This window comes from Equus caballus, chromosome 7, assembly GCF_041296265.1.
Source record: "Equus caballus isolate H_3958 breed thoroughbred chromosome 7, TB-T2T, whole genome shotgun sequence".
NCBI lineage: Eukaryota > Metazoa > Chordata > Mammalia > Perissodactyla > Equidae > Equus > Equus caballus.
In genome coordinates, this window is record NC_091690.1 from 18,247,561 (window position 1) to 18,267,815 (window position 20,255).

Here is a 20,255-nt window from a genome sequence, read left to right on the forward strand (position 1 = left end):
AACTTGATGAGTATTATAACTTATTTAACAAAAAATTGAAGTCCATCTTTTCACTAAACATTCTAATTTTTACTTTAAAATCATATTTAATGTATTTAAACTTTCAAAAATCCACTGTGATAGTATACAACTAGTGGCTTTGTGGGTGTGGGATGGTGTTTGGAAGTAATAATAGGAACCCTAGTTTAGAGATAACAAAGGATGAGAATACATAGGTGGTAATTTGAACTCTTCAACTACTTAATTTTATTGTGTTAATTATTACGGTAAATTTTAAACATAAGGAAAGAGAATAAATCTAATGTACCCTCATGTTTCAGCAATTATTTTTTTCATAATCCCCCTTTTCCTCCTGTCTCCTTGTCCTTCTTGGAGTATTTTAGAGCATATCTCAGACATCACATCAATTTGTTCCATGTGACTGGAGGCAGTAGCCCCAAGTGTGCAAGTATTTTTAAAGCTCTCTAGGCTATTTTCTTAGCCCCACAACAACTCGTCCCACCCATCCTCCCCTGCCCCCAGTCATGGCACTTTGAATATATAGTTTTGAAACATTTTAATTGTGTTTGTATGTGCATCACACTGGTTCCGTCTCTCCCTGATTTGGGAACCTAAATAGTTCAGGTCAACACAAGCAGTTAATTATATTGCATATATATACATATATAAAATAGGTATTGTGTATCACAACGAACAGATATTACTCCTGTCATATTTTCATTGAATTTTGTTAAGCTAAATATTTAGTAGATGTAGCTGAAATCTTTTTTTGTACTTTCCCTGTCCCACTTTTTTTTCCCCCTTGTCCTCTCCCCAGACAAAGTTACTATTCCATGTTTGGTATGTAACCTTTTAGTTGAAGGCTCTTCACCCCTAGTCCAGTCTATGATAGAATTCAGGGAATCTGTGAATTTAGATGTGGAAAAAACTATATATATTCCCTAACCTTTAACTGAAATTTAGCTTTTCCTTCAATTATGAATGTAAGCAGTGGACTATGTGGTATTATAGTATCTGTGACTTTGTCACCAGTTGAAATTATAGGTGTTTTTAGATTACATTACAGTTTTTGCAGCTATCTTGGAATATTGTTTATGCTCAGTACTATTTTGATATTATAATGGTTATTAGACCCACAACTAGGTCATTTTATTTAATATGTTAGGAACTAAGCATATATATTACTGTATGAGAAATTCAATAAAAATATTTATATTTCATTTTATTATAATTTTCTTTTGTAATCCCGTTGTATGCATTTAAAAACATTCTGAGAAAGGGGTTCATGGGCTTCACCTACGGCACAAAAAAATGTTAAGACCTCTGTTCTAGTTTATTTTAAAAAGTTGATATGAATATATTCACAAGCAATATATAGTATTATCTTGAGTGTTTAAAAAGTTTACGTAAATGATACTATACATGCTAGTCTATGACTTGCATTTCTAGTCTTAAGATGTTGAGGTATAATGAGCCATTGTATTTACGTAGAGTATCTCATAGAATGAATTTAATTATCCATTCCTGGAATGATGGACATTAACGTTGTTTCAGTCTTTTTATTTCAGAAATGTACAATGAATATTGAATATCCTGAAGCTCTATTCTTATGTAAATATCTGAGAATTTCTTTAGAATGCACCAGTATTTTTTTTTTTTGAGGAATATTAGCCCTGAGCTAATGTCTGCTGCGAGTCCTCCTTTTTTTGCTGAGGAAGATAGGCACACATGTTAGCTCAGAGCCAGTCTTCCTCTAATTTATATGTGGGATGCCTGCCATAGCATGACTTGACAAGTGGTGTGTAGGTCCATGCCCGGGATCTGAACCAGCAAACCCTGGGCTGCTGAAGCAGAGCGCGTGAACTTAACTACTACGGCATGGGGCTGGCCCCTACGCCAGTATTTTTTAAAAACTTTATTAATTTTATTTTCTCAATTATTTTATTTTTAAATGAATGTTATGTGCACATAGGTAAAACAGAGTTATGAGACATAGCAGGCCCTGTTCTACCCCTTCTCACTCTGCAGAGGCAACTACTTAAAGCTATTATTTCTTCTTATGGTATACTTGATTTCATATTTCTTAGTAATATTCATATACTGCCACTTCTTAATTTATCAAGTTTAGAAATTATTCAGAGATTTCCTTTTGTTACCTCTCTGTCATTCCTCTTCTGCTACCCCCATTTTTTTCTATATATAGTTATATCGTGACTTGGTAAAATCAGCATTTAGTATTTACATTGTTTTGACTATATAATTGCTGAGGAAGTAGTATACTAAGTTGTCTCCTTCCTTGTACTTTGTTTTGTGTTTTTCTTTGACTTACTAGAGTTAAAATTTGCCTAGTTTTCTCTGTTCCCAGTTCTGATTTTTCTCATTTCCAGCACATTGGCATGTCTGGTTTTCTAAAATTCATTACTTACGTTATTTTGACTATGTAATTATTGTTTTCAGCTGAGGTAATTTGTGTACTTAGTTTCCTTTTTCATACTTTTTAAAGAAACATTTTCCCCTTTCCTATTTTCTCTTTCTGGAAGAATATTTGACCTCTTTAATCCTCTAATGTTCCTTTTTCTTCTATTGTCCATCTCCTTCTCTTTTTCATATTCTTCATGGGGGATTTCTTGATTTTTATGTTTCAACTCACTTATTACAATTTACTTTAAGTGCTAAGAGTTCCTTTTTTATAGCCTCTTATTCTTGTTTGGATGCACTGTTATCTCTTTGAAGACATTAAAGTTTTCAAGTTCTCTTCGCACTGTTTCTGTTTTTGTTGAGTCCCATTTTTACTCTTTGGTCTTTCATTTTTGTGACTTCCCAATGGTCTGCAATTAGATGTCTTTTTATATTTAACACTGAAGCAGCAAAAAGCTTATTTTAAGTGACTTGTACATGGGTGAAGCTTGTTGACTAATGGTCTTCATTGTGAGGGGATTTGGACAGAGTTGATCATTTTGTGGAGGATCCAAAGTGTCAGACTGTTTTTTTTCAACATTCAGTCTCTCCAGAGAAGAATACTTGAATCTCTTGAGCAAAGGGATTAAGCTTGCTGCTGGCTTTCTGGAAGCCTCACAAGGAAGTAGGCACAGGGGCCTCCCAGTCAGCCTTCAGACTTTCACTCAGGGCTCCTCTTTTCACTTTGGCTCTGGTGCCACTGTCTTCCACTCTAGCTGGTGTCTTGATCTGAAGCCTTTGTCCAGTATAAGATTTTTGGTGTTCTTCCAGGGACCCAAATGTACAGGTAAAGGAGGGGACCTGAGAGTCTAGTGCTGCTTTCAGCCCATCTTCCTGTTTACAGCCCTGAAACATGCCCTTGTCTTCTGAGGTCCTGGTTACTTAAAGTCCCAAAAGAGAGAATTGTTCCTAAATATCTCTGTTCTGTTTTTCTTGTTTCGTCTTCCCCATTTAAATGGATTCAACTCTTTTGAATAGCTTGTATGACTTAGTGAAAGTTTCAATGCTCATAGGTAGTCATAGGTATTAATATCTCCAAATACCTTTCCCTTCTTTTTTTTTTTTGGTGCTCAGCCCTTTTCTCTGAAGAAATTTATCTGAAGTCCTCTCAGCAAGATTTGTAAATGACCAAAGGTACTTCTCTTAAGGAGTTGAGAGCAGGATCTCTGGAAATGAATGGAAACTTCTGTAGCCAGAAATATATATGGAGTAATTATTGCTAGGAAATGGGGAGAGGGATTTTAGAAAGACATCATTAATTTGAATGGAGATAGGAATAACAGGAAAAGTAAACCTTCATTTAAATTTAGAAACCAGTTTTATAGTTCACTAGGAGCCTATGAAAGGTGGTTCTTTTAGGTGATTAAATATCAGAGTATTTCATTATTTGTTTACCGCAAAACAATCTGTCTCTTCTGTGTCTAATAGGAAATCTGCACATTCAAACACTTAATAATTTTAGTTCACCTTGTCAAAGAAGAGAAGTGTTTATTATCTCTTGGTTCATGCAGTTTTGTTTTTAATAGAGTTCGCAGATGATATCTATCAGTTTGATGTGATGGAAAGTCATGGCAAACAATATTGTAAAGTAAAGATAGTGCAGCAGGGCAGATCTTGAAACTGCTTTTCTAACTTAACATTCTCCTGTACAGATTTCCCTGCTGTGAATTGGGTTCTTCAGTTTGATTGTCCAGAAGATGCCAACACGTACATTCACAGAGCAGGTAGAACTGCCAGGTAGGTGTGTTGGCCCGTATCTTTGCTTTTGTTGCTGTCTAAATAAAAAAGTATGCTTCCTGAACTGCAGACAAACAAATGGAGGAGTTCAGGTGAGTGCTGGTTTAGTGTTTCTGTGGTGTAGATTGAGAGCAACTGATCAGCTGTTCTAAGTCAGGTGGCCAAGACTTGGTGATTAGTGCTGATAAAAATGCACGAAAATTTTTAGGTTTTTTGTTCTAACTTTCTTTGTTTATTAAGCTTTTCAACAGAACTGCTCATCAAGCATCATCTCACTGAATCCAGCTGACTCCTCAGTGAGGTGTAGGACTCTTATTTAATTCCTGTTTTCAGTTGAGAAAATTGAGTCTTTGAGCAGTTAAACAACTTGTTCAAAGATCCAGAGAGCCAGGATTTGAACCAAGGCTGTTTGACTCCTCTAGCTGGATCTGTTCTCTTACCTTCTGTGGTATAGACTTTATTCAGAGGTGGCAAGGTGGTTTTGAGTCATAGATTTCTCTTTCCCTTTTTTTCTAGTGCGAGAATTAGAGGCATTGCTGGAGGCCACTCTCAAGTACTCCCTTTTATGTGTCCCCGCATCCTCCCCCAATAAAAGCACCCTATATTTGCTAATGAGCTGTGTGGAAGCTATCTGGAAAAGAATAGAGCAGAGTCATAATCATTTGGGAGTAAATGACATAGAAAGGTATTTGGATGAAAAGGATAACGTGCTGTGTCATTGCTGTTGAGGTTGCAGTGAAGTTGGGAGATGTGTGCTGGCTGGCAGAACGGTAAATGGTTAGCATCTTTCTGGATAGCATTTGGTAATACTCTTGAAAGCCTTGGAGTTCTTACTTTTGCCTCAGTAATTCCATGTCCAGAAATTGATCTTAAGAAAATAGAGAGGGGTCAGCCCCATGGCTGTGTGGTCAAGTTTGCACGCTCTGCTTCGGTGGCCTGGGGTTTCGCCACTTTGGATCCTGGGCACGGACATGGCGCTGCTCATCAGGCCATGCTCAGGTGGTGTCCCACATAGCACAACCAGAAGAACCTACAACTAGAATATGCAACTATGTACTGGGGGTCTTTGGGGAGAAAAAGAAGAAAGAAAAAGATTGGCAACAGATGTTAGCTCAGGTGCCAACCTTTTAAAAAAGGGAAAAAAAGTGCCGGAGTCTTGCTCCAGCCAAGTCCAGGTTCCTGAGGGAGGGACAGAGTCGGCGCAGTGAAGGAAGAGATGTGAGACTTGAGTCGGTGCAATCAAGTCTGTCTTTACTGTGCACAAGTGTCGTTTTTATATTTTTCAGGATTAGTACAGAAATAGCTCTACAAATATTCTCAGAGAGATAAGGAAGTACAAAGCAAGCACAAGAATTTTTATTAGCATTCCATTCTATAGAGCATAAGGTTGATGATCATCTTTTCAGCAATTAACTGCTATTTATTATCTCTACACAAAACCAAAACACTCATTCCCTGCCCACTCTCCGGCCACCTGGCTCCAGAATCCACCATCCTCTATGGGAACAGACACCGTCAAGGACAAGCACCTGGACCATCTCCTCCCGCAAAGAGACACGGGCTGGTGGGAAAGCTGCTGACTAGCAAGGTCACAGGCTTCCTTCTCTCTGCAAGCGTCTCAAGGCCAAAGACAGGCTGGTGGGAAAGCTCCGACCAGCAAGGCCACACGCTCCGTGCGTTCTTTCTCAGCGGGCAGTTAAAATCTTTATATTCCCGTGCCCCTTAGGGGGTGAAAGCATTCCTTTGTCTTTCTGGGGGTAGGACTATTTGTCCCTTGAGCACGCTGCCCGGAGAAAATATCATTTTACTAGTAAGGCATCAGGCTGAAAAGCTAAGTTAAACTATATAAAGCAGAAACAAGTATAGTCATAACCTTGATAGAAAGCATGCATACATTTCAGAAAATATCAGGGGTGTCGGCCAGCCATTCTTCACCGAGGGGCATCCCTGCGCCCCTCGGCCCTTTTTAGCTCGGACCCTGTCAGACGGCTGTATAGGCGTTGGTAACACGGCTCCCGACAAAAAAGGAAAGAAAAAGATGGATAAAGTTTCAGTAAAGATGTTCATCTTACTGATACTTGTAATGGTTAAGAATTGGAAACAACCTAAATAATCACAATAGGGTTATGATTAGCCACAGATGGACTCTTTCTTTGGATTTACATTTTCTTATCAAAACTGGATGATTATAATGTGGATGTCAGTGACATATTGATGCTTAATGATGGAAGAGACACCAACTGTTAGTTCACTGGACCACCAACTTTTGTTTGATTTCCCAGGGGTGGCAGGAGTTTTAGACCCAACACTTAAATCCTCATCCATACAAGCCTGTCATTTTCCAGCTGGCTTGCTCTGCCAACTGCCCTGCGTCTCTTTCAGCAAGTAGCTCCAAGTATGAAAGTGTCCTCTATCCTTGGCTTATCTAGGAAGTCCCTTTGGTGTTTAGTTCTTTTAAGTGTCTTTGTATTCACAGTTCTCAGATGGCTTTAAATAATTTTTTTGTTTTATCTGGTGAATTTTGTTGTTTGTTTCAGCTGAAGTGAAAGTTTTTCATGTCTTTATACAGCCTAACAAGAAGTAGAGCTCTTTCTGCTTGTTTACTGATTTTCACAAAATGTTTGAATGTTTATATTTTTTGATTGATTCAGTTTTACCCTGTGGGCTGTTGATCATGTGCTGTAATCAAAGTGTATGCACTTAAATTAACTGTATTTCTTTTGACCAGCATGAAGGGAGAGAATAATATAATAGTGAAAAATGAGACTATTTTAAAATAGGATTTATGTACTGGGGGTTCACAAGTAAGTCTTTATTGCAATAAACTATATAATTTGAACAAGCAATAGAGAGTTAGAACTGGGTTCTTTGTATGATGTTGTGCATTCAGACAAACTTGCCTTTAGAATGGTAGCATTTTGATTTCACATGAGATCTAAGTACGTGAGACCTGGGTAGAAAGCAGCCTTGTTTTCTATTTGAAAAGTAGGTGCATGGTGCATCAGGTCTTTGATGTGTTGGGTATGTGTTCAGGTTATCTTTCATAGTGAGATAGCCAAAGAAGTCATTGGTGGAATGAATGTTTCTCCACTGTTTCATTCTCCTCAGTAAATGCGTGGTGTGTATGAATTTGCACATGTACCCATGCTTATGCACACTGGTCTCTCACTAGCATATTGGACCAGGGACATACAGGCTTTTTAGATGTGCTGTTGGTCTTGACGTCGATAGGGCAAACTGATTCTTTTATAGAATACGTTTAGTGGTATTTAAAAATTATTCTTCCTGTGTGAAGATTATTGGACATCTTTGCATCAGGAAGAAGTCCACAAACGGGAAATATTTCAGGGTTCTGGGTACCCAGAGAAGTTGTTAAAAATCTTGTGTGCTTGAACATGCCATGGTAAACATTAAAATGGTCTTGATAGTGGAGGTGAAGAGGAGGTAGAACAACATCAAAACTGTTTGTCTTTGAGGAGAGAGAATTACTAATTTTAAAAATTTTCTTTTGTTTTCCTTAACTGTTCACACCCCTTTTAACAAAATGACCTCCTTTAGAGACAGTCAAGGCAAGGTATATGACTATAGTTCATAAATCTGTATCCTCTGACACATTCTACCGCTTAAAAGTGATCATCTTTAGGGCTTGCAGTTTTTGGTACTTACAAAACCAAACTCTACCATTTCTTATAAAATTGCCCAGTTGAAAAGAAAGATTTAGCAATAGAAAGTAGATACACATCAGATACTCCTAGTTTTTTAAATGCTTTTAATTGGGGAGGGAAGGTCTGTGAGTGGAAGATGGGAGTTTATATATAAACAGTTGGGAGTGTGTATATAAAAGATGGAAGTTCATATGTAAGAGGTAGGTATATATATGTGTGTGTATGTATATGATGGGAGTTATATACACATATATACACACACAGTTTTGTTTTCCAGCGTAGTGGTAACAGAATGAGTTCAGCAGTATTCCACCTGAGTCTTATTTGACTAGCTGTGTTTTGTGGATTTTAGATTTTGTATGAGTGATTTGGGTAGCAAAATGTGATTCCACTAGGGGACAGCAAAGGCTGGTTCTTTGCTTTGCACACTCAGTGGCAGCAGTTGAGATCATCAGCAAATATGAAGATGGAAAGTAATTAAAATTTCTAATATGCTAACTTGTGAAGAGTTCATGATTTGTGGGAAATACTGGTACTTTATGGAATAGATAATGAGAATTTTTTTGTAGTGTGCTTAGTTGGTTTGTAAATTAAAGTGAAAAAACAATTTCCATGAGCATTAATTTACTGTATCTTTATAAGATAGGAGTAATTTTTGCTAGTGAAAATTCTTACTTTTTTCATTTCTTTAGCTTAGACTTAAGATCCCATCTTCAGTCCACTCCTTCTAGATAGGGGCTGGTGCCTCCTTACATGGCCTTCTGCCTTTGTCTATTGGTATCTGGAATTTAAAACTTTAAAAAAAGGGCAAAACCAATCCTTTATTTTGCATCGAAAAGCGTTGAACTGGGGTAAGAGTAAGACCTGTGTAGCTATAGAGGTAGATAAGGGGACTGATATTTCTTGAGAGTCTCGTATTTCCCAGGCACTTGTTTTTCCAGGCACTTGTATTTCCCTTGGCTCTCCTGCTATCTGTTCTCAGCATGGCAGGCAGAGTGATCCTTCTAAAACACAAGTCGGATCATGTCACTCCTTTGATGGCTTCCCATTTCACTCATAGTGAAAGCCAATGACCTACTGGGTTTATACTATTCAACCCTCCTCCAACCCTATTTCTTATTATTCTCTACTTGTTCCCTCTGCTCCACCCTGGTCTATCTGTTTCTCCTACGTGCCAGAGATTTTTTTTTGCCTTAGGGCCTTTATATTATGTTTCTTCTGCTGGAATGCTTTTTCCTCAAGCATCTGCATGGCTATCTTTCTTACATTCCCCAACCACTCTTCCTTACCTTGCTCTGTATTTTCTTTTTTCTATAACACTTAGCACCTTCAAATACTAGAACATTTACTTATTATATTTGTTGTTTTCTCTTTCTCCTCACTAGAGTGTAAGCTCTGAAAAGGCAAGGATGTTTCTCTACTTCTTTATTGATGTACCCCAAATGCTTAGAACAGGGCCTGACAGAGCAGACATTTGAAATAACACAATTAGTTTCTCAAATCAGACTCATGAATACCTAACATTAATTATCTATTACTGTGTAACAAATTACCCCACAATTTAGTGGCTTAAAGCAAGAGGCATTAATCTCATGGTTTCTGTGGGTCAGGAATCCAGGTGTAGCTCAGCTGGGTCCTCTGGCTCTTGGTCTATTCTGCAGTCAAGGTGTCACATGGTACTTAAGGCTCAACTGGGAGGATAACTTTCCAAGCTCACTCACCTGTTTGTTGCCAGGATTCATTTCCTCGCTGGCTGTTGGTCAGAGGTGCCTCTCAGTTCCTTCCCACATGGTCCTCCTCTTCACAGTGCTTCTTACAACATGGCAGCTGGCTTAATCAGAGCAAATGAGAGGGGAACAGGGAGTAAGATGGAAGCTGCAATGTCTTTTATGTCCTAGACTCGGAAGTCACACTCTATCTTATCTGTAGTATCCTAGTGGTTACACAAATCAGCCTTATTCAGTGTGGGGAAGACTCGAGGGGTGTGAATACCAGAGACCCAGGTTATTGGGAGCCCTTTTAGAAGCTGCCTACTATATCTAATATCAAGCTTTACTGATAATTTCAAGGATAAAGGTAATCACAAGGTATAGAGGAAGCAGGAAGAGGTCTGCTTCACAGCTCGACAGGTCCATTCTTGCTACCTCAGGGTGTGCTCTGGCCTAGATTAACCTCAGAGTCTCTAAGCAATATGTGCAACTTATCACTTACGCAGATGGGCCATTGGTATACTCAGGTGCTAGGTTGACTGCAGGGACCTACTCCTTGAATCCACAGACTGAACAAACCTGGTACATCCTATTAATAGCATCTCGTAGAGGAGGACTCTAATGCAAGCAAATCTACCATATTTCTTCCCCAGGAGGTCTGTCACTAGTATGTTTACAGGGAGATTTGACTGCATTGTGTTTTTTTTTGGCCGGGGAGCCTTTACCCCCTTCCCTTGCACACCCAGGGGGAATGAATGGATTGTGGCTTAGCCATTTGCTTCCTAACACTCAATATCTGTTGAGTAAATAAATGAGTGAAGTCATTTAGCCTTTATAACAGACTTATGAAAGAAGTCTTCTTACTAGGGAACTCTTTCTCAGAGATTGTGAGGTAAGATATGTCTAAGATCACTCGGAGTACCAGGGCTGGGATTTTTACTCTGGTCTTTCTGACTCTACAACTCATGTTCTTGCCAATGTGCCTAAAACCATCTGTTTCATTTAATGAAGTCTAGTGGCTGCTGCTCCCATGCAGGGCTCCAGGATGCATGAAAGCCAGGTACTTGGAGAAAGAAGTTTGATAACTTTATTTAAATTTGCTGGTTGTGAAGATAAACTAAAAATATGTGCATTTTTCCTTCTTTCTTTGGACTATGAGAGACAGATATCCCTTACTTGATTAAACGTTGTTCTTAAAAGTCAAGAAAACTTAGGCTTGGTTTTGGCTTTGTTATCTGATGGCTGTGTACTCTTGGACCAGTTCTTAACCACTCTAAGCCTCAGTTTCTTCTCCTGGAAAATGGAGTTCATCATATCTAACTCAGTTTCCTGAAAGTATAATTTTAGGTAGTGTAAGTACCACTTTTATATGGGTTTTCTTTTTGTTCTTAATCTGTTAAAGCTTAGTCTTTTTTTTTTTTTTTTTTTAGTTTTTCTGGGGACAGAGTTGATAGAGTTTGATTTTTATCCTTGCCCTGTAAATGCGTAAATCCTTGTTCTTAATCAGTTTTCTAGAGGTTCTTCATGTTATACATGTTAGCTGCTGGTTTCTTTCCAATATTTTACGGTGAACTTTATTTGCCAGACTGTTGAGCCTGTTGTGGTATACCTGTTTGTATTTCCAAGATCTTAGGCTGCAGATGACTTTATTTTTCCTAGAATATTTCCCAGTCTGTCTTTTTCTTTTTTAAGTTTAGTGTAGAGTCTTTGGATATTTTGTGGATCAGAGAGACCCTTTTTCCTGGAATAAGCTCTTCTCTCTACCACGTTGTGCAAAAGGAACAGAACAGTTGGACTCTGTGAAGTCCAACAGTTGGATTCCTGTGGCTGGCTGTCTGCATCTGCCTGGCTGACTACACTGTTGTCCCAGTGACAGTAACTTTTGGGGATGGTTGCCACAGGTAAGGCTATAAAGCATAGGGAGAATAGGAGATACAGGGAGGGGAAAAGAGAAGTTGAAGGGCTGTCAAATAGCAGAGTGTGACCGACTGTCCATTTCTCCACTTCTTGATCATACTTGTATTGTGAATGATGACTAGTTTTAGTCACGGGTGAAGAGTTTTAGGTCCTAAAGGGACCTAGGATTATCTCATTCAAACTCTATGGTTTATAAATAAGAAAATGCAATGTATAGTGATAAAAGTGACTCATTATCCAAGGTTATAAAGCTAATGAATAGTAAAACTGGGACTTAATCAATTCTTTTGACTCCAAATCTAGTGTTTTATCTGCTAATGCAACTTCTAGTGGTTTGTTTGCATTCCTTAGTATTCCTTGACATTTAGTAACCAGCTTTTAGGCACAAATGATGTTTGTTAAGTAGGAAAGGCAAATTCATACATGTTCTCAAATTTAATGGTCAAGATAAGAAAATACACTGCTATTGGTAGCACTAGGATGTATGTTAAATGAATTAAGAGTTGATACAAAAGATGTAGATTTTAAAAGCATATAAAGCTTTTTACTTGTTTTTTAATACTTGTGTTTTATTACAAAAGTAATGCTTATTCACTATACAAATTCTAGACAATGGCATAACAGTTAAACAACCTAAATCCCATTGCCTGGAAAAATTTTTTCATGTATGTTTATATGTGTATTTTAAATTACAAAGAGAGAATTATTCTAAGTATATTCTTTGATAACCTGATTGGTAACCTGGAGAACCAGGCTGGGAGAACTGAGGGTCGCTAGGCATTGTGAACACTGCCAGATCATGCTGCAGCAATAATTGGAGGTATGAATGAGCAAAGTTTAGGGGACATTTAAAGACTTAACTAAAATGGAGTTTGTGTTGGAATCTGAATTGGAATAGTTGAAGATTAATGGTTCTTGGGTAAAGGCAGACTACTGCCAGAATGGCAAGGCTTTTTTCCCTTCCTCTGGCCATAGTTTGTTTTAAGATTATTTCAATTGAAAAATTACCACTGGGAACCAAAACCCAATGGTGTGGCTCTCCTATTTTAGCTAGAAATACTAGTGAGCTGTGGGATATAGAGACAAACTTTCTGATACCAGATAATCGTAATCAGTCTATTGAGGATCCTTCTTTCTGGAAGGAATTCTGATAGAGTTGAAAAAAGCAATGAATTGGAAGTTTAAAGTCTCTGATATGTACTGATCAGCTGATTTTTTGTTTTGTTTGTTTTTTTCCCAACTTCTTGGTGTTTCAGGAACTTTTTATTTGCTTCCTCTGTTGTTTGCTTGCTTTTAAATTGACAAATTAATGTCAAATGGAGCTCTTCATAAATTCTAAAGAGCAATATAAATGTAAGATGGTATTAATAGTGATGGTAACAATGAGATTTTTGTTTTTCAAATGCAGAGCTTTCTATATGGTGCCTGGAATGTCTCTTAAAATAATCTGTCAAAATATATGGAGTTTTCAAATGCAGATCTTATGAAGAACATTTATTTCTCTTTATACATTTACTTAGCCTCGGGCCTTGGATATTGCTTTTGAAATTTAAAAGCTAGCTCATGGGTAAACAGACAGTTCTTATAAGCATTAAAAGAAAAAAGTGAAATGTGCTTATACTTTTTTTTTTTTAAAGAACTTTTATTTTTGAAATAAAAGCTTACTGGAAATTTTTGGGTATTGGTATGTGGAAGATAATTTGTGCTTTACCTTGTTTCTGGGAAAAGATGTATATGATGTGAAATAGGTAAAATGACCACTGATGATCCTTTTAATAGATGCTTCTCTTGTGAGATTCAACTTTGGACTTTTTTTTTCATTTTCTTTTGGGAATCTTCTAAATTTCAGTGTTGCAGTCTGTCTTAACCTTCTGTAGTCTTTTATGTATACATTCTGTTAGCTGTAGTTTGTTGTTGTTGTTTTTCTTTTTTTGGTGAGGAAGATTGTCCCTGAGCTAATCGCCAATCTCTGTCTACTTTTTATGTGAGATGCTGCCACAGCATGGCTTGATGAGCAGCGCGTAGGTCTGTGCCTGGGATCTGAACCCAAGAACCCTGGGCTGCTGAAGCGGAATGTGTGAACTTAACCACTATGCCACCAGGCTGGCCCTTGTTAGCTATAGTTTTAAAAGGTTTGGATATGGCCCCTTTGGGACTTTAATCATGACTCATTTTTCCGGATTCTTCATGGGTGCATGAATGGGTATATAAGAGTGATATGGATGATTAGACTTCTTATTCCTGCTTCTGAGTCAGTCTGAAAATCAGAGATCTTCAGTGGATGGCTTTTTTGATATCCTAGAGATTTCTCTTTACCCCTTTGCCACAGTTCTAGGCTAAGCAGACTTGGGGGCCTATGTGTTTCATCTCTCCATCTCTGAATGTGGATATAGAAGGTTAAAATGGTTGCTTATCCTTCAACCCGCTGATCTCCCTCCTTCCTAATTGTTCCTTTTTGGACACAGGAAGTTGGCCTTTTAACTTTTGAAGGTAACTGACTTCACCTCAAGAGTCTGGCTGCCTTGAGGGAATTTTGGTGAGCGCATTGTATAGAGGTCAGTATTAACTGATCTCTATACTCTTTGACCCCTCACCTGTCCTTGGTGAGGTCTTGGAACTTCAGAAGTTGTGGTGTCTCTCAGATATCTTGCCTGCTCAGGATATTGCCTCATGCTTCATATGCTAATAATTTTTGCCTTCACACATGGTTTAGTCCAACACTGCTTGGGGGGAATGCTTTACATTCGTATTTCTTTATAGTAAATGAAGACAGAACATTTGAGTCAAGTAGTCTGTATTAAAATACAATGAGGAAGGTATTTGGTACTAGCTTTTCACTTATGAAACAGATTCTTAGTAAAAGGAGTAAATGCATGCTCAGCTGTGTTCTTTTCTCCATGTTTAATACATGTGCGTTTAGAAAACTTAGAAGAAGCAAATAAGCATTAAGAAGACAAAACTACCCAGTGGACTCTCGCAAATGCCTGCTGTCTTTTCCCTCTGGAAAACTTGACTCTCCCCTAATGTTTGACTAATTCCTGATTTTTCTTTAGGTCTCAGGTCTTAGATGTCACTTCCTTGGGGCAATTTTCTTGACTCGTAGACTACATTCTTAGAGCTCTCCGTTATGTGTTCTTGTGGCTTCCTGTATGTCTACTGTGACACTCATACCACTGTATTGTTATTGGTTTTAATGTCTGTCACTAATAGACTGTAAGCTCTGTGACAGCCAGAACTATATCTGTCTTATCACTCTGTTTCAGTGCCTGGTGTATAGTGGCCCCTTAACATTTTTTACATTTGTGAATTAACTTAAAGAGAACTTTCAACTTTTTGGTATTTTTGTTTCATATGTTTCTATGTGTCACTATACACAAAGATATATATACACACACATGTATATACACTTCTGTGAAGGTATTACACTGGAGTTTCACCTTATGTCTAGGAGTGGAGTTTTGAAATCAACATGTGAGGTAGAAATTGCTCCTTCAGTCTTTATAGTACAGTATGATAAGTCAATAAAGTTAGTTTTCCCCTCCAGTGTTCAATAATAAAATTCTACTTATGTGCAGTAGCATTCGATCTCTCTATACAGAGGCATCCAAGATCCTCCCAAGCCAGACTCTAAAGTACCTTTCTAGTAATCTCTTGCTGTCCACTCGTGTACCCTGCCTGAGGTTGAGTTTCTCCTATCTTTAGTTTGCTCCCTAAATTTGCTTTGCATTTTCTGGTTTCCACTCCTTTGTTCATGTCATTTGCCCCCTTTGGAATACCTTTGCTTTTTCCTTTCTGTCCATTTTCAAGGCCCTTTTCAAATTCCGTCTGCTGTGACGTGTTTCTCTTTTTCTCTAGCTAACCCTGAGTGGTCTCTTCACTTGTGAGTTCATGGCATTTATTGCCCGTCATTGGCCTTTGACACTAATATACTATTTTGGGGATGTTCTCTTGAATCTCTTGCTTTTGTATGTATTTGTCTTTTCTAGTCAACTAGATTGTAGATCACTGAAGAGAGGGATATTCATCTTCTTTTTCTTTGTGTTCCTCACAGTTTATGCCTGGCATAAAGTTTCTCAGTGAATAGTTTATTTGCTTAACTATAAAAATTTGCCTCTCATATTTTATAGCATGAACCCTGAGGAGAGGGCTTTGGGATTACTTTCTGTTTTGTCTTCAAAATATTTCCACAAATACCCAATTCCATTATGTCTTACTGCTTGCGTGTAATAGCTGACACTGAGGTTTCAGGGAAATCTGTATGCAGGTAGCACATGAAGCTTAAGTAACGATGGGTGCCTTGTGCCCTGCTTAAGTAGAAATTCCTGATGTTGCAGCATGAAATAAAATTTTACTAGGTGAGGAAAGAGAGGTACATGAATTGGAGGCAGGTTTTTCACCTGAGCAGAGATCCATTTCATAATTTATATTTCATATCATAGAACTGATGCCTCTGAACAGTGTTATTCTGATTTGATTTCCTTAATGTATTGGGTGCCATGTTTATTAAATGACTGATTTTATTATAACATTCTAATGGCTTGAATGAGAAATTCTCCTTGCTATCCTATAGGTGGAGAGCCATTTAAGAAATTCTTTTTAATTGATTAGTTTCTTAGGATCTAACCCTTCTTTTGTGGCATAGCCTCAAAGTCACTAGGAATTATAGCTAGTGATGAAAAACTGAAAAACATATTCAAAGCCCCAATGTTCTGTTGTCACAGAAGTTAAAAAAAAAAAAAAGAGTATTCCTAATATTTACTAATTAGGTGAACTTGCTTCCGTGTTCATCAGACTGTTAAAAAGTGAAAAGCAGGTTGCATTGATGTGGAAGAGATTTTGTTTGATTTTTGTCTAGGTATAAAGAGGATGGTGAAGCTTTATTAATTTTGCTTCCCTCAGAAGAAAAAGGGATGGTGCAGCAGCTTCTCCAGAAGAAAGTGCCTGTGAAGGAGATCAAGTAAGAACTACTTGGTGTCTTGATGTGTTAGGAAAATGAAAGCATGAAATTATTATGCTTAACTGTGTATACCTAATTCTCTCCTCTCTCTAATCTATTCTGCTGTCTGGTTTGTGACTTTTTAAAATTTGCTTATAACTTTTCAGAAGACTGTTAGTGGAGAAAGTAAGATGAAAAAGAGAACTTCTTAGCTTGAGGAAGCATTGATTGAAAGGGTTAAATCTCTTCGATGAAATTATTTTTAGGGTTGTCTGTCCATTTCAGAGTATTGTGCTCTCCTGTCATTGAAGATATTTAGATTGAGCATCCACAGAATTGATCTGTCTCATTTTTACTGGGGCCCTTGAAACACTCTGGCTTTATTTGGAGGAAAATACTTTGGAGGGTGATTAGATGGAGGTGGGGAGTGGGTAAGGGTTTAGATGAAACAAGAGCTGTGAGTTGATAATTGTTGAGGCTGAGTAAAATTTTTCTTCTTTTCTATGTTTTGAACTTCTCTATAATTAAAAGAAAAAAAAAGTAAAAACCGTTTCCTCTACCACCACTTATTACCACTCCAGCTTTGAGGGAACAAAGTGTTTTAGTCTAAAATCAGGGGAACAAGTGGAGTTTCTTTTGAGAAACCTACAGTCTTGTAAGAATTTCATTCTTTCCTGTAGCCTACTTGGACAGAGCTAAGTGGCAATCGTGTTAAATTTGCCTAACTTCCAGATGAGGAAGACAATATTTATATCCCTTGGCCACTTGTTTATTATTTGAAATTTGTTTTATGATATTTGACTGAAAATGGAAATACTTAAAAAAATGACATTAGGTTTCATTCATTCCATATCATTGATGATCCATCTCCCATGAAAGGCTATTTTTCTAACTTTATAGACTTAACACCACATTAGCATTGGTTACTTCTTAACTGTAGTATCTTTTACTCATATGGGATGTTTAGAGAAGATGTCTGATCTTTCATTTCTTTTTCTTGTATTATTCATAAGGCTCAAGAGTCAAATTTGTTTCTGGTGTAATTTCAGTCTGATCTGGCTCATAGTTGAGAAATAATGTTATAGATTTAAAAATACTGAGGAAAATGCTGTGTATTAATTTCAGTTTCTAAAATTGAGATATCTCAGTTTAACATTTATCTTTTTGTTGCAAAGAATCAATCCAGAAAAACTTATAGACGTCCAGAAAAAATTGGAATCGTTTTTAGCTCAAGATCAGGATTTAAAAGAAAGAGCTCAAAGGGTAAGTGATTTTTGAATTGAATATCTTCATTGGAATGGAGCCATATAATAAGGGTAAATTTCATCATTTTCTGCTACTTCTGGGTTGCATGGTTATGCTTCAGATATTCAAGTAGTGTAATTTGCAGTTAAGGGTTACCTTATTCTTTAACTTTTAAATGATATATTTCTTAAAGTAACCTGGGAAAAATGTCTCTTCTCCATAATCTTGACAGACATATAGAAAATCCTCTTAAAGATGATTAAGTGCACAGTGGTCTGTTTCTAGTATACTTGAACAAGTTAGAAGTTTTAATTTCGTCAATAAACTTATTGTAATCCCTGAGTGTACTTTCCTGATTATAAGATTAATATCTTCTTATATTAGGTTAAATTTCTAGAAAGCATAGCATTTTTGTTAAATTGTCTTTAGGGATAAATTTTTAATCTATAAATAAGACTTAATGTTCCCAAATTACTTTTCTGGATTTAGAAATCATCTTTATTAGCAAATAGACAAGAAAGTGTCGCTTTTAGTTAAACTTATTTTTTGTTTCTTAGAGTGTCCAGCAGTAGAGTCTTTAGAAAAGGAAGGTTTGAAATTATTTCTCATTGTCTTTAGAGCTATCCAATTGTTGAATTGACAAATATTTGAGTCACTGTTATAAAGCTCTTCCCTTTCACCACTCTTTAACTTATGTTGTAATTACAAGATCTGCATACAATATCTACATCTGCATCTTCCATAACACATCAGCAATAAGTTAGAGAGTAGGGATTCAGAGAGTGGATTCTATTTTAGCAGATAGATGAAGTGGGAGGCAGAAAATGAAGAAGAGATATAGAAAGGGCATCTTAAGTAGATAGAAGAGCCTGAGCAGAAAAACAGTCAAGTTATGTTATGGTTTTGAAATTGGATATTCTTAGCAAAGAAGCTTTTTTTCTTTGTGGAAGACTTGCCCCGAGCTAACATCCGCTGCCAGTCCTCCTCTTTTTGCTGAGGAAGATTAGCACTGAGCTAACATCTGTGCCCATCTTCCTCCATTTTACATGTGGGATGCCTGCCATAGCATGGCTTGATAAGCAGTGCATAGGTCTGTGCCTGGATTTGAACTGGTGAAGCCTGGGCCATGCAAGCAGAGTGTGTGGACTTAACTGCTACGCCACCAGGCTGGCCCCCAAAGAAGCTTTTTTTAAAGAGCAGATCTTACATTTTTTTAAATTAACTTATTTTATCAAATTATCACTGTAATAAAAAAACATTAATGATGAAATTTGAATGCTTACTATGTGTTGGGCACTTAGCTATGACATGACTTTATTACATGACAGTTTGATATGCATTGTGTTATTTAATCTTTCCAAAAACCTATGAGGTAGGTGATTCAGTTTTATAGATGAGTAAATGATAGCTTGAGGAAAATAAAAATTGTGCAGGGTCACATAACTGTTAAAGTGGCAGACCTGAGATTCAAATCTAGGTCTGACTGTCTTCAGAACTTCCATGATACATCATGAGAAATTAATTCTAAAATATAAGAAAACCAAATAATGAACTATGCAAAGTTGGATTTCTACAAGCCCGTTTCATCTGAAATTTAATGAAAAGGACCTTTAAACAGTTTTTTTTCCTTAAAATTTTTGGGCACGTATTTGGGCATGCAGACATTGTGTGTGTGTGTTGTCTAGCAGACATACTTTAAGCTAGGAATTAAATTTTTATTTTAGAGACTTTGGAAATAATATGCACATTTTAAATAATATACAAGAATTCCGTTATGTTGTGACTTTCTGCATACCTCGGAGGTCATTCAATTATGAATTGGGAAATATGAAACATTGGAAGGATGTCGTTGCACTGGTTTGTGCATACAACAAATGAGCCTTCCAGAACAAAGATTATAGAATAGCACATTGAAATAAATGATGTGATTTATTGGGTGTCACGCATGGTTTAACAGAATGGCTAACTGTGTTGCTAGCAGCAGCAACCTATCTAGTTTCAAAGAAGTGATTTTCTAGCTTTTGATTATAATGTGGATAGAACAAAAATGATAAGCAACTGGGGTGATTTCTTGTGGACGATTGTAGAGGAAAAAATTATCCTTGAACTGGAACCATTCATTGTTTTTTATGCCTATGGAGACAGGGAAAATTATTTGAAGATTAATGTAAATGGTTTGAAGAAAGGATTAGTGTAAAGTTAGAGAAAATGTGACATTTAGAAAATATAGAAATGGGAATTAAATATACTTTACAAAAATTAATTTTAAAATAAAAAGCTTGTTTAGATGTGTTTCATCTTTGTTGCCTGCTTATTTTACAGACTGACAAAGGATCAGGACCATGTTTACTTTCTGTATGGCTCTTGGCATAAAGATAGTTTTTTGTTTTTTTAACAGAAGAAACTGTCACAAGTTGATGATGACAAATTACTTGAAATTGTAAGGATGATGAGTTACTTGAAATTGTAATAGAAAAGAAGAAGCTTTAGGAATACTTTTACCTGCCATGATTTTATTAAGCTTAATTTAAATACAATAAAATTTTATTTTGTTGGAGAACTTTTTGACTGCTACAATAATAATAATTA

The 20,255-nt window shown here is 36.9% G+C and overlaps 1 protein-coding gene across 2 annotated transcripts in view; it reads left to right on the forward strand.

Moving 5' to 3' along the window:
- DDX10 (DEAD-box helicase 10) overlaps window positions 1-20,255 on the forward strand; it is a 275,119-nt gene that overhangs the window by 24,086 nt on the left and 230,778 nt on the right. For both annotated transcript variants that reach the window (XM_070273597.1, XM_001499568.6), the window contains exons 9-11: window positions 4,110-4,194; window positions 16,341-16,442; window positions 17,597-17,684. In XM_070273597.1, coding sequence (XP_070129698.1) covers window positions 4,110-4,194; window positions 16,341-16,442; window positions 17,597-17,684 — 275 coding nt within the window. The remainder of the gene's footprint in view (window positions 1-4,109; window positions 4,195-16,340; window positions 16,443-17,596; window positions 17,685-20,255) is intronic.